General features: G+C 38.6%; 1 protein-coding gene across 1 annotated transcript in view; it reads right to left on the minus strand.

Annotated features, from left to right (window-relative positions):
* The window catches only part of PLXND1 (plexin D1), a 208,496-nt gene extending 191,723 nt beyond the window's left edge, over positions 1-16,773 (minus strand). Inside the window, exon 1 of the mRNA XM_070738311.1 lies at positions 15,195-16,773. Within this exon, the coding sequence (XP_070594412.1) occupies positions 15,195-16,736 (1,542 nt within the window). The 5' untranslated portion in view covers positions 16,737-16,773. The remainder of the gene's footprint in view (positions 1-15,194) is intronic.
* Positions 16,774-25,707: the final 8,934 nt, after the last annotated feature.

Raw genomic sequence — 25,707 nt, forward strand, 5'->3', positions numbered from 1 at the left:
AAAGTTGCAAATAAATGGTACTTCAATTGGAAAGTAGACCTTTGATTGTAATACCACAAGTCCTATTACATTTTTTCCCCTTGGGATAATTTTGTAGTATTCAAAGTCAAAACTAGTGTATTTCATGCAAAAAAGCACATGCTGCAAAAGCTATTTTTCTAAGAAGTTGGAAACAAAAACAACTTTGTTTTTGTTTCTAACAAAAACCGAGTATTATAGCTTTCAGATTCATTATATTGAGTAGAACCAAGGATCTTTTTTTTCCAAAACGAAAAGAATGGAAAAGAAAGAAAATCACTACACAAGAGTTGGGTCGCTTCTTGCCTCCTGAACAACAACAACTACTACTACTACTACTACTACTACTACTACTACTACTACTACTATTATTATTACCCCATTTCCTGCACAAGGTGATTCTGATCAGATTATTCAAAGAATTATTTCAAACAAAGTAAAATACTATCTTTGATAAATTCCTTAGGGACAAATCACATTTATTATAAAGAAATGTATGTTCAGTTTGGTGAATTCTATAAAAATTATATTTTACACATTTGTCAGAGAGTTTTTTTTAATGTAAGATGTAAATCTTTCAGAATTTTCCATTGTGTCAGGCAGTGTTCCCTCTAATTTTTTGGGGGGGTGGGCAGAAAAGTATAGTGTCTGAGCGGCAGTCCCTTTGGGACTGGGCGGCACAGAAATAATAAATAGATAGGTAGGTAGGTAGATAGATAGATAGATAGATAGATAGATAGATAGATAGATAGATAGATAGATAGATAGATAGATAGACAGACAAACAAACAAACAAACAAACAAACAAACAAATAAAAAACCCACCCTGTTTTGCCTCAGAGAATTTCAAAATAAAATACTATACTGTGTGTCTATAACAGTGAGCTCATAATAGGGCAACTCTATCAATATCAAAATGCCACTTAAATAGTTGAGCTAGTTTCAAACTAGATTTTGATTTTCTTTCTCTCTTCCTTACTCCCATTCTTTTTCTTTCTCTTTTCCTTCCTCTCTTTTTTCTATCTGTTTCTCTCTCTTCCTCTCTTCCTCTCTCTCTCCTTCCCTCTCACTCTTTCCCTCTCGGCTTCTGGGCAGGTTTGGAAAACTCTGAGTTGATGATGATTTTTAAGTGAGCGATTGCTCACTGCTCAGCTTAGAGGGAACTATGGTGTCAGGAATGTGACCAAAATTACTTCATCCATTCTTGTTAGATGTTAGGGTCTGAACCAAGGCCAAGATTGTACATTTCGTAAAGGAGAAAAATAAAAGACAGAAATATGGCAGTGTTCAGCTCCATGGTAATTGCCCTTAGAAGTCAATGAACTTAATCATGCCCAAAGCCTGGATTGGCTAGCTACTTTTACAGAGCTAAAATGGCAATTTCTTATTACTTGTATTATATTATTTGGATGCATACAGTGGCTATGTCTTGTTTGTTTCCATGTGTTTTTAAATAAATTTTAAAATGTAAGCAATTTTATTGTTACTTATACATTTTTTTAAAATATTGTTTTTTGACTGCAAATAAATAAACGGACATCTCGAGAAATTTCTGATTTATAGTCAGGAGTAATGCATCTCTTATATCTCAAGAAATCTATATTACTGATATGATAAAATCTAGAAAGTTTCTAAATCAGATAAAGTAATTATGCAATGGTATAAAAATCTAAGGATAAAATAGTTGTTATACTTCTTTAAATAATTAATAAGACATTTGTAAAATAAAGACCTGCCAGTTTCATACTTTGAAGCTTTTATGATTGTAACTTTGAAGATGAAAACATTATCTTCAGTTAATAAGTTATTGCCCAATATCCTTCTTAGATTTTGATGCTATCATTTTAAAAGTTAAAAAAAAGGGTTTCAAAGTTTCTGGTTAATGTAGTAGCCTTTTATGCTGATACAAATCAATCTGTCATGTTAGTGGATGCAGAAAAAGCTTTTGATATGGTTTAAATCATATATTTGGTTCAACAGCTACAGAAATTAAAATTTCTTATATAATTTAATATTTTAATCCTTTTCCTCATGTAAGAAAATTATTAATAGGATTATTCCATTAGTAATTAAAATGAAACACAGAATTCATCAAGGATGTTCTTTATCTCATGTAATTTTTAATGTAATATTGGAAGGCCTAGCATGTCTACTAAGATACAATCATAAAATTAAAGGAATTCGTTTATTGGAATTTGAATATGTCATTAATAATTAAAAATATCCTTGAAATGCATATCAATAAGTTTCATTTCAATTTGTATAAGCAGTACAGTTGCATGGCAAATATTCTGATAAATTAGTAAACTGGTGGGTGTTAAATATATCTATGAATTTTGTATTAAGTATTACCGGTATATTTTGAGAGAAATGCCAGTTACTTCTATTACCGTATTTTTCACACTATAAGACTTACCGGAGTATAAGATGCAACAAGATTTTGAAGAGGTGAACCAAAAAAAATAAAACTTTTTGCCCTCCTCGCCCCCCAGGAGCATTCTCCAAGCCTACCAAACCTTCTGTATGTCCCATTTTTGCGTAAAATGAGGCATGCAGAGAGTTTGGGAGGCCTGCAGAGTGCTCCTGGGGGCTAGGCAGGGCAAGACCCCTGCTTTTGCAAAAAAACCCCAGGCCTGTTTTAAGCTCATTTTTGCTCTCCTCAACTCCCAGGATCACTCTACAGGCCTCCCAAAGTCTCTGCAGCCCCCTTTCCCCCCCAAAAAATGGCCCTGTTTTTTCTCATTTTTGCCCTTCGCTGCCCTTAGGAGCACTCTACAGGCCTCCCAAACCAGCGGTGGGTTGCTCCCGGTTCAGCTCGGTTCTGCAAAGTGGTAGTGGCCAGATCACTCAACATCTTCCAATCTTGCTCTATTTGCAGGAGAGGCCAAGTAACGACACAGACACAAGAGCTGGATTTAAAACTGGGTCATTTTTATTAATGAAATTTGCATAATTTATCAAATTAATTAGCATAATTAGCATAATTAACTATAACCCTAACAAGGACCCGCAGGGTCAAACAATTGCTTCCGGGGCGGAAAATGACATCATAAAAACTTCCGGGGCAACTTATGGGTGTAGCTCCATGCTGATCCAGGTGAGGGACCACGCCCTCACCTGAGTCATGCCATGCACTTGCATGTAGGAGGTCCCGCCTGCTAACCCCTACAAGGGGAAGTAAATGGGCGGGACCCAAAGACAGGTCCCCCCCCCCCATTGCTCAGGTCGCTCACACCACAAGCCTTTGGAGAGAACCTGTCAATCATCCCCAAAGATGCCCAACGGAGAACACGCAGTTGCTAAACCACCACCCAGTTTTCCGCCCCTAACCTGCCTACCCAAATGACCAAAGGTAAGCCAATTAGCCTAAAAGGGGCGAAGCACCCCCTAACTGCTTATGCGTCTCCCCAGTGTGGAATAGGCAAAAAAACGATCGTGGCAAATGCCAAGACCGCCAAAAATTCCTATTCGCCCCCCTAGGGCAACCCTCAAGGCACACTGCAAGATAGGGAGGGTGGGTGGGTGTTCGCTTTGACGAGTCCGGAGCAAAAGGAGGATTTCAGGCCTGCCCAGCAGGCTCCTCCCCGGACTCGTCATCGGGTAGGCCCAAGCCACCCGAATTTGGCCGAAATCTCGCGAAATCTCGCGAGATCTCAGCCCACTTTAAAGATGGCGGCTACGCCGATGGCTGTGTCCTCCGGCCCTCCTGCAAAACGCGCCGGGGGATGAAGACCACCGGCAAGTATTCTTTGTGTTTTTCTATGCTCTGGCTGGTATCAGCTTTGATAGTGTCCAAGGAATATGCAGGGTTCTCCAGCACCATAGTTCAAATAAATCTTCTTCCTGTCTTGCTTTTTCCAGGATTTGCTTTTTCAAATCTATAGGCAGCTGTAGGTAACACAAATGCTATGATACCTTCAAAAGCTAGCATGGATATAAGCAAGTAATTCTTTTTTGATAGTTGTGGTAAACATTACATAATTTTAAGCAGAACCTTGGTGTTGTGCAGGATGAGAGCAATTGTGCAATAATTGGAGCAATCTTTGCAATCGTTCTTTTTTTTAGCATTTTTTGACAATTTTTAGCAGATATTGGTTTACTTGGACTTTACTGGCAAACAAAATATTTGCATGTGATTTTTCTTCTCATCACAAAATAGCCCTTTGGAGCAATAGTTATTTTTAAAGGGTTGGTAATATTTAATATGGCTCATAATTAATCAACTGTTATGGGAACCAATTTAAAACTTCTTAGATTTTACCAAAAAAAATGCACATAGAAAGTTTGAATGGCAATACAGTACTGTAATTTAAAACACTTGTTATCCATGGCATTAGCTATCAATGCCCTTATAGCTTCTGAAATGCTAGAACTATTAAATATATTAAGAAAGTTCTTTACTAAAACTATATTGACAATTTATTATTACCAAAATAATCAAAAAAATATTGAGTAATACACAAGATCTCTCTATTCATCTTTCTAGCTATTAGGATTCAAAAATAGCACATATTCAGTATACCCAAAACAAAAAACAAAAAATCCTGTAACAGAGAATTGTTTATATATATGTCTTTGAATCAGTATTGGCTTCTAGTGGCTGCCTAGGCAAATCTTTGTAGTTTCCTTGGCAAGATTTTTCAGAAGTGATTTGTCATTCCCTACTTCCTAGGACTGAGAGAGAGAATGACTGGCCCAAGGTCATGCAACTGGCTTTGTGCCTAAGGCAGGACCAGCACTTACAATCTCCCAGCTTTAACTGTTGCCTTAACCATTACATCAAACTGGTTCTCATACAGAATTGCAGTATGCTATATTGCTCAGCCAATGGTAATAGACTTGAAAGAATGTTCATTGTGTTTGCATGACCTAAAATGTTGAGGAGAGCTAAACCAAACCTCTTTAGGATCTATCAGACCCTGAAATGATTTTTTTAATGGTTCTCATCATTCCATGCTAGAGATGTAATAGATTTAAAGACATTTTGAGATGTAGAATATGCTACGATGTTCTTACTGCTTAAATATCTATTTAAGATATTTAAATAGCAGAACTATTTTCTTGGAAGGCAGTTAAGAGCTAAATATGTTAATATTTTGTTAAACTCTATCACAGAAGTCTGGAATTTTTAAACTCTAGATATAGAAACCTTGTAAAAGACATGATAAAAATAATTGCTAGTGCATATTGGTTATTGAAACGGATGTCCATGTGCCGCCTCTAGGTTGGTTGAGGCAGGCAGGATTCCCTTTAGTACCATTTGTTGGGGGTCAAGAGAAAGGGAGGGTTTTGCTTTCTCTTTCTACTCAAGATCCACATGGACAATTGGTGGGCCACTGTGTGACACAGAATGCTGGACTTGATGGGCTTTGGCCTGATTCAGCATGGCTCTTCTTATGTTTTTATATCAAAAGGTATCATATCTCACTTTGTTTTTTAAATGTTATATAAGAAAACCATTATACTAATCTTATAGATTATCTATTAATATAATTTTGCTAGGCTCAGAATACAATATGAAATGGACTCTTTGTCAAACAATGCTTACTGATATGATAACTAGCAGAGATAGTTGTCTGTTTTTACATTTGATTTTATGAGTGTTGTTTTCAAAGACATCAAAGTAACTTCTATTGCCAACTGACACACATGAAAATACAACCCATAAATATCCATGCAATCTACTTTCAAGTTAGTCACTTCAGAAACTAGTTTTAAGGCTACAGGTTTTACTAGAAAACATGGTCTGTATATTTAATAACATATCACAGAAATCCTACAACACTGATATAAATATAGCAATTTTTAGATTTGTATTTCAGGCAGAGTGCTTTTCTATATATAAACTGCAAATTTTTCCATTGTTAAAAAAAATCAGCTGTAGAAAACTGCTAGTTTCGTTAGTGAAATAACACAGAAGACTAACTTTATCCTTTTCCTCCTTCAGCTAAAAATGATCCTTCAAAGCTGTGCTTCCAGACTGCAGGTAAAAAGAAGCTCACGAAAGAAACGCCACAGAGATCTGACCTGGGGCAGCGGCGTATGTGCCAGCAGAGAGGGCTTTGTGTGCCACCTCTAGCACATGTGCAATAAGTTCGCCATCACGGATCTAGATGTTATTTTTAAGCATACAATTCAAACATGAATAGTCTGTCTACGGACGTATTTGCAAGCTATAGATCAGTGATGGCGAACCTTTTTGCCCATGGGTGCCGAAAGTGTGCGTGCACACGCTATCATGCATGCGTGAGTGCCCACATCCAAAACGCCCTCCCTCTCTCACTGGAGGCCAGAAATGGCCCATTTCCCAACTTCTGGTGGGCCCACTAGGCCCATTTTTCCCTCTCCCCAGGTTCTAGGGGCTTCCCTGGAGCCTGGAAAGGGCAGAAATGCCTTCTCCCACTCCCTTCTGTGAGCTGAAACCATCCTCCCATAGCCTCCTTGTGAGTCGAAAATCAACTGGCCAGCATGCGACATGCACGTTGGAGCTGAGCTAGGGCAATGGCTTGTGTGCCAACAGATATGGCTCCGCGTGCCATCTGTGGCACCCATGCCATAGGTTCGCCATCACTGCTATAGATTATCTTATCTTCAAATATGTGCCAAGGAGTCAGTATTGACTCTCAGCGAACACAGAGATTTTCTCCAGGGCCATCTCTCATTCACTTGGCTCTTCAAAATTTCCAACTGATATATCCATCTTGCTCCTAATGATTCTCTTTTTTTTCTTTTGTTCTACCTTTTCCAGCATTACAATGACCTTAAAAGAGCTAGGTCGTCACATACTGTAGGTTATCCAAAATCAAGCAAAAAGCCAAATATAAATGGAGAAAAGAGGGTTTAACCCTTTTATTTGATGCCACTTTATCACCAATAGCAAAATAACTATTACTTGTTTCATTTTTTAAAAAATGTTCTTAATTTAATGCTCTTAAGATGATCAGCAGGCTATTACCTTATGTTTAATGTTAATTTCAACATGCATGTGGAATACTATCATGGAGGGTATTTGAGAATTTTTTTAGAAAGCTGATCTTTTAAAGCTAATTTCAGTTTACGAGAAATGCTTCAAATAAGATAATAAGCTTGGAATGGATGTGATGCAATAGACTAAGACCAGGAAGATCTGGGTTCTATTTACTGCCCAGAAGTCTTATTTCTTGAACTAGGACATATCTTTTAATGTAATCTTTCTGGCTGATATGAGGATAAAAGAGAGGCAAAATATAAACTATTGTGCATGACTTCAAAGATAAACAGGGTACTAATGTTACAGAAAATGAAAATCTAAGACACAGTCTTTCACAAAATCTATAACATTAAATATCCTAATTTCAGGTTTTTGATCAGGTAATTTTCTCATAAGCATATACACCAATGGTGGTATTCAGCCTGTTCTAGGCAGATCAGGTGAACTGGTAGCGCTGACTGCGGGTTGCCTTGCCCACTAATCTAGACGTAAGCATGTCATGTTTTTGATGCTCTGAGCATGTGCAGAAGGCTTTGCGTAAGTGAATACCACCCTGATATACACATACAGTATAACAGCATAATGTATCTTGGTTTTCACAATCATTTAACAAAGTACTTGATTCTGATTCTGAGCAATCCAATTAAATTTGAGCTAGGTGGCATGACAGTAAATGGATGGTTTGACCTCATATTCATAAGAACAGCTCATCAATGGTTCTTCATCAAACTGGAGTGATCTACCAAGTAGGGTGCCATAAGATTCACTCCTGGACCGTGTAGATGGGCCATGAAAACATAATTTGTGGAAATGACAGGTGAATGAAAATTGAATATGAACAAGCATTACAATATGGTTGGAAAAGGACAAAATTTAAAGTCCTATTAACAGATGCAACTATGTTATCCTATTATGCACTGGGCAGTCTGCACCAACTATTATGTCCAGCTCTAATACCACATTTTAAGAAGAATTTGGAAAAATGAGAATATTTCAAAGCAGGACTTTGAGGATGATCAGGGGATTAGAACTAAGCTCTGTGAAGAGAGGTTGAAGAAGTAGAATATATTTAGCTTTCAGAAGAGAGACCCAAAGGGGACACAATAGCATTATTCTAGTAGTTAAAAGGAGGTCACTATGAAGAAGGTTTAAACCTAAGTATTGTCACCCTGGAGTACAAGAATAATTTTTTAAAGTTAGAAGAAGAGAGATTCAAACTGAAAGAAAGGGTTCTCAAGCCCCAAACAGTAAGAACAGTTAAATATTACTCACACAGGTAGTAGGAGCCTCTTCATGGGATGTATTTGAGTAGAAGTTGGATAGCTAACTGTTGGAGATACATCATTTATTCTGACCCCTCCACCAAAATGAGGGTCTACCTTTTTTATATCATTTTAAACCAAGAACATTACAATATTTACAGATTATAGAGTCACTCTATAAGTTTACGATTTGCTCTAGAATTTTTACAGGTACCTCACTTTATATTGATTGATATATGCATATATAGGACATTGGGGGGGGGTGACCTACAGAAGCAGATTATAAATATATGAACTTCTTGATTCCAAAAAGCTCTGATCTTTGCCTTCAAACCTAAATGAGCATGTCTTAATGAAATATACTTAAAATGAAAGCACTATTTACATATTGATATATTTATTACAGACATGGCAACTATAGATTCATAATTAGAAATCAGACAATAAAAATATAAACTTTCATTAAATCTTTGCTTTCACCTTCAGCTCATTTCAAAAGCTAAACTCTACAAATAACTGGATGTCTGGTTCTAGCAGTAAACAGTTCAACCACTATAAAAACCAAATATCCACAGTACGTCATGTGATTGCAAAGAAGAGCAATATTTAATCTATTCGGTTTTAAGGAATTAACTGCTGCAACATTCTGTTGTCAAAATGTTTTGATTCTGGCTGCTTAAAATCTGGACTTTTATCTTATTAAAGTTGATCTATGAATTATTGCAACAAGGCACAACATCAAAGCCACCATGCCAAATGTATTTTGGTAACACAGAAACCCTTTTTGATACTGTTGACACCAAGTGTTCTTGGTCTAACTTGGCTGTGAAATCAAGCAAATGTTTTAAGATTTAAAAATGTGATCTGCATCTCTGCGGGGGAGGACATGTTCTGCATCTTTCCCAAAAGAGAAGAAAACAAAACAACACAACCTTATTGTGACTTGACTGTTAACTTTTAAAAATGGGAATAGATATATGCAGTTGTCATTACCATTTATGTCGGCTTGGTAACAAATTATAGTACTAGTAAACTTTCACCCTGAAAGCAATAAAACAAAGCAGCCTATGTCCCTTCTTTCTGAATTTTACACAACCAATGCTGTCCATTGCAGGAATGTGCAGGCTGAGGATGTGGGAAGGAAATATATGTAAGGGAACACATGTTCCCAGAGCTGTCTTTCTTCAGCGTCAGTGCAATAAGAACTAACCAAAAATGAGGAAGGGGGAGACATAACTCTGAGTCACAACTGGTTCCCTTGGGACAAAAAGAACATGGGGAAGAAAAGAGCCTAATAAAAGGCAAGGAACAAATCGTTTTTGCATCTATGCAAACCCAATGCTGTATATTTTGCTCCATAATAAATTGAAAACAAGTTTATCTGAATTTCACACTATATCCAGGGTCACTGAATAATGTATGAATATTGATCGGTAAGGAAAAACTATGCATGCATGTTTGTCCCGTTTTTCTAAAAAATACTCTGTGTATTGCATTGTGCAAAATTACTAAATATTTACTGTATGAATATGAACCAGATGTAAGTTTTAGTTTCTGCCAATAAGGAAAGTAACAGAGAACGATATAGCTGTCCACATCATATTTATATGATACACTTAGAAAGGGATTACAGGCAACTTGCAGTAAGCTTGATCTTTGACTTACAACCACAATGGAGCCACCAAGTTCTGTTGCTAAACAACTGTTAAGTGAATTTTGCCCCATTTTACGACCTTTTGTGCCACAGTTGTTAAGTGAATCACTGCTATTGTGAAGTTAGCAACATCATTGTTAAGTGAATCTGGCTTTCCCATTGACTTTGCTTGTCAGAAGGTCACAAAAGGTGACCAGGTGACCCCTGGAAACTGCAACCACCATAAACATGAGTCAGTAGCCAAAGCGTCTGAATTTTGACCATGGGAAAGCTGCAACAGTCGTAAGTATAAAAAATTGTCATTTTCAGTGCCACTGTAATTTCGAAAGGTCATTAAATGAACTGAGTGGTAAGTCAAAGACTAACTTCAGGTCAATGAAATTGCAGGTAAAATGGTTGAAGACATTATGGTATTACAGAATCATAAATCAAGCACAGGATTACCAAATCTGGATTGCAAAAATCTGGGCGATCATTATAGTTGTCAGATAGAACAACTAGTTTCTCAACCCATAGATCCAGGAGCTACCCTAAGAAAGCATAAATAAGACAAATTCTGCTACATAGGAGCTAACATGCAAATCCTCTCTCATTCACCTTATGCACTTTTTAAAATTTGCCAACAAGCATACCAACAGCATTATTCTAACAGATACTATGTGCTCGAACTTTCCTTCCAAACCAAGTTGCTGCTGTAAGCATGGATAATTTACAGCTTATATTGTGATCTTCTCCAGAAATTCTATCTTTTATAGAAGATGAAAGATAGGCACATAAAAAGTGTTCATGGCCCCAGAATTAAGGGTGCCAGTTTCAAAATGTTTATTAGACCCTTTCCCCATTCCACATCATTTTACAGCAAGACATGTAAATAAATTCAGGATACACACTGCAGACATCTAATTTGATTTGTGTATGGATAATATTATTACTCAATTGTATGCTATGATGAAAAGCAAGCAGAACAGATCCCTTCCTTGTTTATCAATAGTGCCTTGACATAACTAAGACTGCAGCAGACAATTGTGCTGCTGTGCTTGATAACTTACCATAACCTTTGCCTGTAACTTTGTGATGAGGAGAACGTTTATCTGTTATCTTTTCTAATCTCTTTGGTGTTTTATGTAAAATCCTAAAGGGGGAACAGGGCTCTGATACCCCAAAATTTGGGCTCCTAATTGCCTCCAATAATATGTTCTCCAAACTGCCACAATCATTGCTGAAAAACATTCCAACTTTTCATTCAGTATCATTAAACAAATACAGTAGCCTAAACCTTTGGGAGAAGTATGACAATCCTTTTGACATTGCTCTTGAAAGGAGAGACCATCTCAGATGAGTTTTATATATAGGTGTAGTTTTAAAATTCATCACCTCTGCATAGATTTTAACTTATTTATGACCCATGTTTAAACCAATTACAATTTGATTGCTTGAAGCTCTGAAAGATCAGATTAGGGATACATTATCATGGAAATAATTGATGTAGTCACTAAGAATTGGCAATAATTTGATGGCACACAATCAAATCAGTCAACTACAACTTTCAGAACGCCTTTAATAAATGTCACCATCAAAAGCTGCTGACAAAACTCTATATTAAGAGAACAGGTTTAGTCATCAATTGGTAACTTGCTAAAGCACAATACAGTTAAATGGACATTTAAGAGATATACTACAAAGTGGATTTTGGAAATGTAGGAAAAAAAGATAATTTAGGTAAATATAATAAGATATAATAAGATATAATATAATAAGATAAGAGCCGGAGTGGAGCAGCAGGTAGAGTGCTGTACTGCAGGCCACTGAAGCTGACTGTAGATCTGAAGGTTAGCGGTTCAAATCTCATAATCGGCTCAAGGTTGACTCAGCCCTCCTTCCGAGGTGGGTAAAATGAGGACCCGGATTGTGGGGGCAATATGCTGGCTCTGTTAAGAAGTGCTATTGCTAACATGTTGTAAGCCACCTGAGTCTAAGGCGAAGGGCGGCATGAAAATCGAATAAATAAATAAATAACCATCTATGGAGATTCTCAGTCATCGGGTTGCCCCCAAAAGCACCTTTGTAAGGTAACCGAGTGAGCTTATACTATAATAATAATTTATTCAGGATGTAAAATGAAAACTGTTTGCAATGAGTTTCACAATAGTTTCTCCTGGTTGAAAGAATCTGAAAATGACAAATATAATTCAATATGCAAAGTGATTGTGTTGGTGCAGTAAGCTCAACACTAAAGTGCAGTGCCTGATAGCAATAATCATGAAAATAATGGATAATAATGAATGAATAATATCCCAACAAAAAATTCAGTCCAAAGTTACTCCTGCAAAAGAAACAAAGAGAATTCCACACAGAGAATTATAAGGAGATTGCATAACTGTGGTGCCATTCTATAAATCTATGGCTGTAAAAATATATTGTGAAGCCGAAACATGTCCCTGCAAGGAAGAAATATTTGGAGATTTTTAACTGGGAGCAAAGGTGATTTGGGGGAGGATGCCAGATGAATATAAAATTATTCAATGCATAATTAGACTTTTTTTCTCTATCTTTCAAAATGTTAGTATTAAATGCCATTAAAATTGAACACAGAGCTATTTAGGACAGATAAATGGAAACACAACATTAAATTAATGGAAAATTGTATTACAGTATTTGCTGGCATTAAATATGGTAAGGGTCAGTTGGCTTTAAAACAAAACCAGACAAACTGCATGGAAGACAGTTTTGTAACCTTTAGAGTTAATGGCTGAATATTATGTCTGAATTACAGCAGTAAGCCTTAAATATCAGCTGCTAAGAAGAAACAATGAGAACTAACACTAATAAGTCTATCTTGTAAGCTTCTCAATCCTACTCTAACACTTTCAATATAGGACCCTGGCTTTCATGAACTAAATAAAACTCCCACAATATTAGATTGTTTATTTATTTATTATTATTACTTAGATTTGTATGCCGCCCCTCTCCGAAGACTCGTGTGTATTAGGTATACACACTAATGGGCATCCAAAAAATTTTCTGCCACGCTGTGGGTGTAGCTTATTTTGTGGGTGTGGCTTAATGGCCATATGACTGGGTAGGAGTGGCTTGAACGATCATAATCGTTCAAGTGAACTGTTAAGTCCCTGACTTACAACCTTACCAGTATTGCTCACTGGGGTGACAATTTGCTCCATGTTTCCCGGGCACTCCTTCTTGGGTTGCCCCCCCCGCCTCAGGCTGGGTAGCTGGGTGAACGGGTGCTGCCAGAAGCATAAATTCCAGTGCCGCTTCCACCCACACCTTCTGCTTGCAACTCAGGCGGGAAGTGGTTGCATGAGGATGTGGGGGAGCTGGGCAGGAGAGAGGGAAGCTTGTCTGAAGCCAGTACAAATGAAAGAGGAAAAAAGCAAGGAGCGCAGACGCACCACCACCAGCAGGGGGGGGAAGGAGAGCTGAGCCGAGTAATCCAGGAAGTGACAGCCGCCGATCAGCTGGAGCTGCGCAAGCATCTTCATTTCCACCGGTGGAACTGTGTTCCACCCCGTCCTGCCTGCTGCCCACCCCTGGGTACACACAATCTAATATGCATTTTGTAAATACTTAACATGGCTCTAAGACAAAGATAAGAAAACTGTGGCTCTCAAAATGTTGCTAAAAGATGACTGCAGCATCCCCTGACTGGGGGCAGCTGTCATCACTCATCAATATCAGTTGAGCCAAAACTTCCCAATATTTACATCACAGAATACTAGCATATAATCAGGCAGATACATTCTGGTAATTTACAAGCTGGTTCTGAAAGCACCAGTCATCCTTCAAGCCTTGACCTTTAATTTACTTATTTACTGACTTACTTACTTTATATACCATCCATCTCACTATCCAAAGTGATTGTGGTAGCTTACTTTGAACATTGAGTTATCTCTTAGATTCATTCTCTGAAAAATGTCCATAATAATATCTTTAAAACATTGCAGATAGTATTGTGCCAAGAACTCAGGCAACCACTTAAAAAATACCTACCGCTTAATAAACCTTTTTAAAAATCTGGTATTGTTTTCCATGAACAAAAATGAAAAGAAGGGAACACATTTTTCTACACTAAGCCCAATTCTATTGTGGTCTCAATCTTTTCTCTAAACTGCTTGCTCCAGATGGAAGGTATTTCAATACTTTGATTGCTTTGGCTGCCCTCTTCTGTATGTTTTCCAGTTTTGCTCTTATGATCAAGTAAGTCTCAAATAGAACCACAGAAGCTGTGTGAAATAACAAAGCATTTTGTGACACCTCAAGGTCAAATAAATAAATTAATAAATAAACTTTTGTAGACTATGGTTCAAAAAATTTGTCCAATAATAAACTTAACATTTACCCTTAGGTTGCTGATTTTAAAAAAAATCAAAGTCAAACACAATTTTTCCTTTGGAAATTTTCCCCATAACTCATCCAAAGGCTAGTTTCCTAAAATTTGGAGATCTGATCCTGTGATTCTAAAACAGCAGCGCTAGGCCAGAAACTAGTTTGGTGGTTTCATCTATCCTTTCCCAACTTAGTGTCTTCCATATTTGTTCAGCATCTTCCAGTCTCTGAGGGAAGTTCATCACTATTGGAGGGTTTTCCAAAAAGGGTTTTCCAAAACACTTCTTAGCCCTCCTTTCAGATTCATCACCAATAGTTGTCCTTAGCAGTACTTTCCAGAAAGTGCCTCAAATCTCATTACGCCATGGTTTGCCTAATGTATTCGTTTACTGAATAAACCACTAGGTTGGGACATACAAACCACAGACTACAATTTATAAACCACAACAGCTTGTACACTTTAGGCAAAACGCGTCATTTAGCTTGATTCACACACCCAGGCAACTGATCATAAAGAATAGAATAGAGTAGAATTTTTATTGGCCAAGTGTGATTGGACTCACAAGGAATTTGTCTTGGTGCATATGCTCTCAGTGTACATAAAAGAAAAGACACATTTGTCAAGAATCTTGAAGGAATGATTCTTAATGATTAATGGTACACTTAATGATTGTCATCATCATCATAGTAATAATAATAGTAGTAGTAGTAGTAGTAGTAGTAGTAGTAGTAGTAATAATAATAATAATAATAATAATAATAATAATAATTTATTAGATTTGTATGCGCCCCTCTCCGCAGACTCGGGGCGGCTCACAACAATAATAGGGGTCAAATAAGCAATCAGGTCAAGCATTAAGCCCCGCAGATCAATTTGTCCACACTACTTTAGTTACTTAGATAACCGGCAGTTTTTTTCTGCCCACCTGGATTTTCCCGACCTTACCTGGATTTTCCTCTTCTCGCAGGCAGGCCCGGTGCCTTGTACGACGCTGTCCAGCACAGTGACCAGGTCGGCGTCCGGCGCCACGAAACATGAGTTTCTGGCCACCCGGATGGCGTCCTCGATCTCCGCGAAGCGGAAGACGCAGAGCGCCGAGGGCTGAGGAGCCTGACGACCGCCAAGCCCGGCGCCCGGGTTGGCAGCTTTCTCAAACACCCCGAAGAGCAGCTCCTCCGGCTGGGACGACGGAGGACTCCCGGGATCCACCTGCAGGGCGGCGCGAGCGGGAAAGACGGAGACCAGCCTGTTGAAGAGATCCCCGCTGGAGCCTCCCGGCGTTACCCCGCCGGCTCCGGGGCGGCTACACTGCAGCGCCATTTGAATGTACGACTCGGTTAACTTTTTGGTCTCGCCGTTGCCGTTGCCGCCGTTGGTGTTATTGAGAGGGGTGGCCTCGGCCGGGTCCGCCAAGCAGATGCGTGCCAAAAGGCTGTGCGAGTGGCTTTCCTTTTCCCGCGCATTCGCCTCACTGTTGAGGGCCAAATAAGCATAGGAGGCCGACGGGCGGCCGCCCCGGGGCAAAGCGGCCGGGGGTCGGCCGGGTTTGGCAGCCTGGGGTCCCCGGGATGAATAGGGGGCCCCCGGTGTCCCCGCTTGAGGACTCCGGCCTCCTGTGGCGCCCCCTTCGGGGCTAGAGGGCGTCGCCGAGCCTCGGCTTCCCTGGTGGAGGAAAGCGCGGACGAAGCTGAGCTTGTGCCGGTCTTTGGCGCCCTGCTTAATCTTGAAGATGTTGTCGTCGGACGGGTTGATGTCGAACGTGAAGAGCCGGGCCAGGTCCCCGCGGGCGTTGAGAGCCCGAATGGCGATCTCGGGCGTGTTCTCGAAGCGGTGATCTTCCAGGCTGGCGTTGCGCGGGAAAAACGGGCTGCCCAACCCCGTGTAAGTGGCGGCCACCAAGAGCCGCGTGTCTTGCCCGCCTTGCTTGAGCACCAAGCCGACGGTGGAGGCGTTGGCGTGGTTGGCCGCTACGTTGAGCATGCTGGGGAAAACCGTGACCTGGTCGCCCCCTTCGCCTCCTCCTCCTCCACCTGTGCGAGGCGGGAAGGGGACGGCCACCACCGAGATGTTGTCCATGCTCCGCAGCTGACAGAAACCTTGGTAGACCGAGCCGCAGACCACCAGGATGCCCTGCTCCGGGTCCGGCTGGAGCAGCTTGTTGTAGTTGTCGGTCGGCTTCTTGGCGTGCTCGCAGGACGCCTGGGGCAGCTGGGGAGCGTGGCACAAGGGGTTGTCCTCCTTGGGGCCCACCTGCTCTTCCACCTCCAGAGTCAGGTTGGGAGCCGAGAGTTGATACAGCCGGTTGACCGCCGCCAGGTAGATCCTGCCGCCCGGCCCATCCAGGGCGAAGTTGTTGGTGGCGGTGGGCGAGACGAACTTGCGCTGCACCTTCAGCCCGAGCCCCGGCAGCACCAGGGAGACCACCAGGAGGTGGAAAAAGCAGCCGCCATCCGGCGACGGGAGCTGGTTAGCGCCTCGCCGAACCATCCTGCCGCCTGGGCTGTCGCTCTGCACAGAGCATGAGGTTTCCTTTGGCTGTGCAATTGGGGAGGGGACGGGAGGCGGGAAACGGGGGGGGGGAGAGGAGAGGGTGGCAGCCGCAAAAGAGGAAACCCTATTTCCTGCGGAGGGTTTTGAATGCGCCTCGAACCCGTGAGGGAAGTCCCGAGCCTTTTGTTGCGAGCTACCCACAAGCCTTGTTGCCTCCTTGCCGGACCGGCGTCTCCAATGGGGTGAAAAACTCAAACGTCTGAGGAAAACTGCGCCCTCCCCTAAGTCTGACAGCTTCTCTCTCCTTCCCTCCCTCTCCCCCTCCCTATAACTGTGGACAAGCTGCTCGCTCCGACTTGTGAGAGGTTTTTTCTCTCTCTCTCTCTCTTTTGCAGTATTCGGGGTTTTTTTTGCCCTTTATTTATGGTTTGTCATGTGAATATGATTAAGTTTTAAGCCATTCTCCACCCCGCCACCCACCGCCCCAATCGCTGCATCAGTCCCAAAAATAAAAGAAGCGGCTCTTGATAGCAGCTCCTTTGCTAACAAATAACTCTTGTGTTTGCCTCTTTTTTTGATGTTGGGAAGCAAGAATGTGGGGTCCATGGGCGGGAGGGAGAGAGAGGGGGGGAGGAAATAAAAAAACAACAACGTTTCCCTCATCCAGCCATAAATTAACATTGCAATCAGTTGTAAGGACTGAGTTAGCCAAACGTTTTAATTTCCACAGACAAAATCATCTTCAGCCGACCTTCAATTCAGCTGCTTGGTCTCTTCCCCCTCTCCCACCCGATGAAAATAAAGTTGACTCTCAATCCTCTTGAAGTACTTCCCTCCTCATAAAAAGGGATTTTACAAGAAAGAATAACAAAGAAGAGAAGGTCAGACTGTCTGGGGTTTGGGGGGGGGGTCAGGAATAAATTAAGCAGACAACTATGCCAAGCATGTAAGATGAGGGAGAGGTGAATTAATTCAAGTCTCTCTGTGCTTCAGTCATCAACGCCATAGAGCAATGAAGGGGCCTGAAAAATATTTCAGAATTTCAGAATGTGCTGATCTGTACCACTCTGTTTCTACTTTGCCAGAAACAACTCCAGGTACGGTGTTGTACAACCTGGGTTTGCTTCACATTCATTTGTCCATAATCCTTGCATTTCACTGACAATGTTCTTGTGCTGGTGATTATTTGAAAGTGTATGGCATCTATTTAGCATGTTGAACAAACCATTTAAAATTGCATGTTTATATCACTAGCTTGTGTTTATGGGAATTTTGGTTCAACATGTTTAGTAAGAACCAGATACTGTTCTAAAGTTGCTACTGTTAGTTAAGCCATTTATCAACAGTCTACAAGTAGATCTCATTCATCTTGGAAAGAACTGAGGCCAAAAGTGTATGTTGATAAATGAAAGAGGTAGGTAAGACTTGTGTACAATTTTGAAATTATTATGGCTATGCCCCCCCCCTTGCGCAGAACCACAACACAATCAGTCCTTGACAATAGCACTTATCCATTTTTCATCAGGATATTGCCTTTTTTCCATTCTCAGTCTATGGATGAGACAGGCTTAGAACTTCTTTAGCTATACTGATGTTAAATTAGTATTTTCTCCCTTATTCTGAATTCTATCCAGTGATAGCCTCAGGGTGTATAAAATCTATTAGATATTGTCATTTTGACAATGGAGATAAAATTAAGTCACCAATCATGAAAGCATCTACTGGTGTTTCAGTCTGATGCTGATTAACTTCTGTCACCATTCTACTTGTCACGCCATAGAACATAATGTTGCTAGTATCTGAAATAAGACAACAAACTGAACTTATGTAACACTGAAAGGGATCAACCTGGAGTCCTTCATGATAAGACAGATGAATCCACAAGTTGACCAAAGGTGACCATATAGAAAAGAAATCCTAAATAAGAATGTACCCTCCCTTGTAAAATGCATACCAGAAACTTTGTTAGTAGTCTCCTTTTTTTTGCCCTTCCCAGCTTTTAAAGTGGCATTATGATAGGTCTAGTAAAAGGACAAATAAATGTCCTAGAAATGTCCAATAGAGTATTAATGTAAAATCTACACTATTCCTGCTCCAATATCATGGTTGGCTAATGGTGTTCCCATTGGCAGTTAACATGCTTGAGTAAATCTGGAGGAGTCAGATAGTTGCTTAGCTTATCGTGCTGTAATCGGAATAACTTAACTCTGCTGTTCTGTTCGAAAAAACTTCCTAATATTATGTTCCCGGGTCTATTTGACCCGGACTGCAAATTGATCATTTTAGGTACTTATATTTGGTCTTTTTGAAAGCTTTTTTCACCTGGAAACATGTTTGAACATTTCTGCACACAATGGAATGAAAATTGAACTGAAAAAATTAATCCTTATTGGTTTATTTTGCACATAAATGTGCCTCCCCCCCGTTTTTGTGAAAGTTTTTTTCAATTTATGGATAGTTTTGCTTGCAAAATGCAGTCTATTTTACTAAAGTTGGTGTGGGATTGGTAGCTTGAACATTTCTGCACACAATGATATGAAAATTGAACTGAGAAAATTAATCCTTATTGGTTTATTTTGCACATAAATGTGCCTCCCCCCCGTTTCTGTGACATAGTCTTCACTTTATGGATAGTTTTGCTAGCAGAATACATTCAATTTTGCTAAAGTTGGTGTGGGATTTGTAGCTTGAACATTTCTGAACATAATGATATGAAAATTGAAGTGGAAAAATTGATGCATATTGGTTTATCTTGCATATAAAGTTATTTTAATTTATATAAAAATTATGCTGTTAATTTCAAACTTACATACTTTTTTTAGTAAAATGGATTTCTTTCATAAAATTAGTTATCTGGCTACAATGTGGTTGATTTTCAAAAGGATATTCCAAATATTTCTAGACAAATATGTATAAACAGTGACAATAATGGCACACATCAAGGCTGGGGGGGGTCCCTTTTGTGGCAAAAATAAACCAATAAGAACCATTTTTTTCAGTTCATTTATATTTTTCTTATATTCAGAAATGTTCAATTTAGTATATCAAACCTTTTGGGGGAAAATTCCTTAGGGATTTGTAGCCTTAAAAAATAGAAATTGACACGAAATTCAGAAAGGATGGGGGGAGGGGCTTTTTGATCAAAATAAAAATATAAGTCTCAATTTTTCCAGTTCAATTTTCATATCATTATGTTCATAAATGTTCAAACTAGTTTTCCAGTTGAAAAAGTTTTCAAAAAGATCAAATTCAAGTACCTAAAAAAAATATTTTTGGTCCGGTCATATATGAACAGAAACAGATTCGAAGTTATGATTTTTTTTTGCCCAGAAAACAATTAGCCACCACCCCAAAAATATTTTTTGATGATCAGCATTGTTAAATTGAGTAAATGGATGCCTAAGATTTTAAAGAATATTTCGGATTTGGAGCATTAAAAAAAAAAAGTGAAAATGGTTGCAAGCAGCCGAGGGGGGGGGGGCCTTATTTCTGATGTTAAAAAACCAGTAAGAATCATTTTTTTCAGTTCCTTTATATTTTTCTTATATTCAGAAATGTTCAAGGTACCATTCCCACACCAACTGCAGTAAAATAGACTGCATTTTGCAAGCAAAACTATCCATAAATTGAAAAAAACTTTCACAAAAACGGGGGGGAGGCACATTTATGTGCAAAATAAACCAATAAGGATTAATTTTTTCAGTTCAATTTTCATTCCATTGTGTGCAGAAATGTTCAAACATGTTTCCAGGTGAAAAAAGCTTTCAAAAAGACCAAATATAAGTACCTACAATGATCAATTTGCAGTCCGGGTCAAATAGACCCGGGAACATAACATTAGGGAGGGTTTTTTTTTCAGCAAGAAAGAAACCTCCCACCCCCCCAAAAAAATTCTCATAGAGAGAACCCCTGAAATGATGAAAACTCATGAAATTTCAAATTTCAGATATGCAGGGAAAATTTTTTACAGGGACTCAAACTTGGCTTCGGGTCACATACGACCCGAACAGAACAGCAATAGCAACTCCGAAGAGATTTTGAATAGAGACAGTATCAGTAGAATTGACAATATGGGTAGGAAATTTCATGCTGAAATTTCTATTGTTCTCTGTCAACAAAAAGAGGAGTGGGTAATGCTGTTTTAATTCAGCAGTATGACTGTGGGAATCTAGAAACATAATACTGCTTGATCACAAATATGTGTTGAGGTCTACAACTTTGGGAGACCTTTAAATGGATTATTTAATCCATTTACAAACTGGGATAGGCTTGGCCTGATGCAGCAAGGCTATTCTTAGGTTTGAGAATAAAATAGGGAAAGTCATCAAGTTTCTCAAATAAGAGTCATTAAAGTAAAAAAAATAAATGTTTCATAGATCTAATATCCCCAGTATGGTATCTGTGGGCATCAGTGTACCTGCAGATAATTCCTTGTTACCTCCGGACTCTCTAGCTATACTTGGAATATGTTCCCTTTTTTAAAAAAAACAAACCCTCTTTATTTTTGATCAAATACAAGAATATAGATATGCTGCAAATCCAAGCACTGACCTTCAATGTCATATTTCTAAGAAGAAATATAGTGTTTCCACATAAGAGCTAAAGGCATTCTTGGAAATTAAAAGTGGCAAGTCAGTGCTTTGTTTGTAAATATACAACATAGCCAGGAGATAAAAATAAACTGGGGCTTAATCCAAGTTGCTTAGGAATCTAGAAAGTAAAATAGGGAACAATGTTATCCATTCGGCTTTGGATAAAGTTTTGTGATTGTCCACACCATGTATGGTAGCTCTTTGGGAACAGGAAGCCTTCCATGTCAATGACGCATTGTCAAAATCTCAAATGTGTTCCAGAAGAACCAGGATTTTTGCACCTAGATTATTGGTGATATATCACTAAAATGATTTAAACCCATTGTTCACTCACTCTGTTTAACCATTTCTTGCTTATTTCTTATTGAGGTTGTTACTGAGCTGCCATGTCTTGGCTGGAAAAATATGGATAACCACAAGATGGCAAAACGATACAGAAAAAAAGTCACCCAGATTTTTACATCTTACATACATTAGCCCTAAACATTTCAAGTTGTTAATGTTTTCGTTCACCATCACTCTGTTCTCATTGATTCAAGTTAACTTTTTAAGATGTGTGTACATTTGTTTTCTCAATAGCCAGCTTCCTTTCTAGCCTTCCTAAGATCAAAGCTTATTCATGCAAGCAAATAGACATCATGTCACACATTTCTCTGAAGAGATTATTTAAGATTATCAGATATAATATCCATAACGGCAAGGGCAACACATTGTGTCAAACCATAAACTCAATTTGCACATGCTAAACTTAACCGCTAAACTTAACTGTTAAATCTGATGTAATAAACTCTGCAGTTGTAGCTCCACATACAATATCTGAATCCCATTGTTGTGAGCTCTGAGCTTTCAATGACCAGGCTGTTGAAATTTGAAAGCATAATTGCTGAATGTAAACAACAGGGTTTCCTGTTATTCTGTGCTTGGAAATGCATAACAACTAGTGTAAGTCCTGAAATAGCCTGAACATAGTTTACAAACAAAATTCCTAAACTACTTTATATAAAAGAAAAAATCTCAGCCTGGCTTGATAGGTACCATACTATACATTTTGTTTTGCTACTACATCCACATTAGCCTTTAGACTAAATAGTGTTGGCCTTTAGCCACCAAAATGTTGCTTATTCCTGCTATAAACCAAGTTTACAAGTCTCTTTGACTGCAATCACATCTTGTGTAAAACTGAAACCAGACCAGCAACATAATGGCTTTAGGATATGTTTATGACATACTAAGCTAATGTAAAAGATTAAAGTATTGTAGCCCACCCTTATTTCCCTGCTATCTACATCTGGTTAACCCAACTAAAAGGCTTACTTGAGTTTGTCTATAGACTTCTCCATCTCCAATCTTCTCACCATCTTTTCCCCTCCTCTCCTGCCTTTCACCAGCTATTGAAGATGATGACAAACATGTTCAGAACATAATATCTCCTTAATTTCCCTCCTTTATCCCCTGAATTCATTCTGCCATCACCACTCACATGAGACACTGCAAAATGCTGGATCTGCAGGAGCTTTGGAGAAGAGATAAGAAGTTTAGAACATAGTAGCCTGTATATCGTAAGTTTCAATAAGTTTCTGGATCCAATTCAAAATGCTGGTAATTACTTACAAAGCCCTATACAGAATAGTATAATTGCATTTTCCAAATCTGCCCATCCCGTAAGAATATCTCACGAAAGCCTACTGGTCGAGGGGGGGGGGCATGGACTTTTCTGTTGTGACTCCTATGCCCTGAAATTCCATTTTCAGTGAAACAGAAACCTCTCTTCCCTCTTAGTGTTTTGTAAACTGGTCAAAATTTCTTTGTTCTACTGAGCTTTTAATTTTAGTTTATTACTTTGTGGCATTCATTTTGGAAGCAGGGTTGGCTTCTTTGTTCCACTTTGAATTCATATTTTTATACCTTGTTGTACCCTGCCCAAATCTTTAAACTGGGTCCAAGCTAAAGTAAAATAAATAAGCAAACAAACAATTACAAGAGCAAACATGCACATGAATTTTAAAAAATGTGTACAGTGTTTGTGACTTGACTCATCCTATGTGCAGCATGCAAGGAAGAATATGTTCTACACAGGAGAACATTTTTAATTCATGAAATTAAAGTTATTACGATTGTATGACATACAAAAGAAATGAAAACAGCAGAAGGCGGTTAAGTATTTTAGAAAATGGTTAGAGTTGCTTACACTTTTCTTTTAAAAAACATGTATTTTTCAACTAAGGAACAAGTTTATCAATATTTATGTGTGTTATACAGGTAGAATAGCATCTAAAAGGACTCTTCTAAGAAGGAATTCTACCAGTATTTTTGCTGAAAATGTAGACTCCTGAATTTGTTTTTCATTTTGAAAAAATTATATACCTACTATAACTGTTCTACTTGCCTGATCTGAAACCACTTAGTTTAGTTGAATTATGCTTTATAGCTAAATCCCTGATTTTCTGGGGTTAACTTTCTATGTAAGATTAAATATCTAAGAGAAGCATCTCTGGCACAGAGCCAGAATGTTGCCCTTTTGGAAATGGGAGGTGAATAATAGCATATTAAGTTTTTGGGGCTAATTGATTCAGAAGGAAAAGAAAGAACCTTTTTTTACATTTTGTGTCTTGCAAAGCTTGTGGAATTGTAAATATTTTATTAGGTCACATAATAGGGGAGTTCTTTATCCTTAATATCATAACTAAGTACTAAATCATACAAATATGAATTCTAAAAAATGATTTACCTAATGTAATATTTTAGTTTGGCAAATGCCTGTGTAGAAAAAAAATAATAATGGGATTGTACTGTCCCCTAAAGGCCTGGAACTAGAAAAGAAAAAAAAGATCATTTTATCTTTCTCGTATTATTAATCATGATCCTGCTCATGTTATTGTTAGGATAGACATAAGCCAACAATGAAAGTCTTCTTTAGAAACTGGACATCTGTAATTTGTTTCACCTTCTATCTTGATGTTTGTCCTTTGGAAATATTAAGTAAGATCTTAACTGTTTGTCTATGAAACATTGTGATATCAGCATCAACAGACAGTGTCTTTTTGGGAAACTTGCAACTTTGTGGGTACAAAAAGTCTCCCGCTAAGACAAGAAACATTTTGGTGTTGAAAAGCTCAAAATCTTATTTTCTGAGCATTCCTTTGTCTGATTCTGATGGTTCATTTCACAAGGGCAAAACTAAAATTAGAGACTGGAAAGAATTCAGGACAATTTCTCCATATTAGAAAAAAAAATTAAGTCTTCTGATGTTGTCTAATCTTATTTTAACACCTGCCAATTTACTTACCCTCTTCTTAACCTTTTTTCATTCTTTAGAACACTAATTAATATCTAATAGCAGTGACTAGTATGTGTTTATAGAAAATGCATGCTAAATTAAATACAAATATTCTTTCCTCTTCTCTATCTCATTGTTCATGTCAGTCATAGTCCTGATAGATATCGTTATTAACTCTTTGTTAAAGAAAATGTGATTCTCCTAATTGCTTGAATTTGTATTTTCAATTTTTAAGCCCAACTGTGACAGGAAATAAACATTAGTGTTTTGGAGATAATAGCACCTTATGTTTAACACCTTTTATTTGAATGTGTCAGAGTAATTTGTAAGCACAAGTTAATTAAACTTTATGATACCCAGCTGAGTTAGAGAAGACTCATTAGCCCAATTTAGCAAAAAAGATAAAAATATGGGTTCCTGACATTCCAAATAGTATCACCAAATAGTTTTCATTTTAATTACATTTAAATATAAACTTTTTAATATTTTAACCTACTTCCTCTTTATTTGCATTGTAGTCTTAGCCACGCATGCTATACAAAATAAAAGTTGTACACCCATGATTTAATTTGATACATGTACCAGATCATTTATTCTACTTGCCTGATCCCAGATCTTGTAATTCTACCAAATAACTTATCAGATTCACAGATTGTGTTAAGCCATGGTTTGCATAACTGTAGTTTGTTTAGCCAATCACAGTTATCTGGGTTCTCATAAACCAGGTGTGTCAAACTTGATTTCATTGAGGGCCATGTCAAGGTTGTGTTTGACCTCAGGGGGATAAAGTGGGTGTGGCTCGACATCAATCGTGTAGTGGCCCGAGTGCTCTGCCAGAGAAAATGGGTTTCCAAGCTCATTTTCGACTGTGATGGCCTCCTGCAACTGTTTGCCAACTAAAACGGAGCTCCGTTTTTGCGGGCAAAAGCACCACAGATCAGTCTTTCACTGTTTCCAGGGTCAGATCTAAGACCCCAGGGACCCAATCCAGGCCCCAGGCCTTGAGTTTGACACCCATGTCATTAACCCTTGACACATAAATAATTATTTACAAACCTTAATGGCAGGATTCTTATAATACACTAAGACAAACCAAACC

This window comes from Erythrolamprus reginae, chromosome 2 (genome assembly GCF_031021105.1).
Source record: "Erythrolamprus reginae isolate rEryReg1 chromosome 2, rEryReg1.hap1, whole genome shotgun sequence".
Classification (NCBI taxonomy): Eukaryota; Metazoa; Chordata; class Lepidosauria; order Squamata; family Dipsadidae; genus Erythrolamprus; species Erythrolamprus reginae.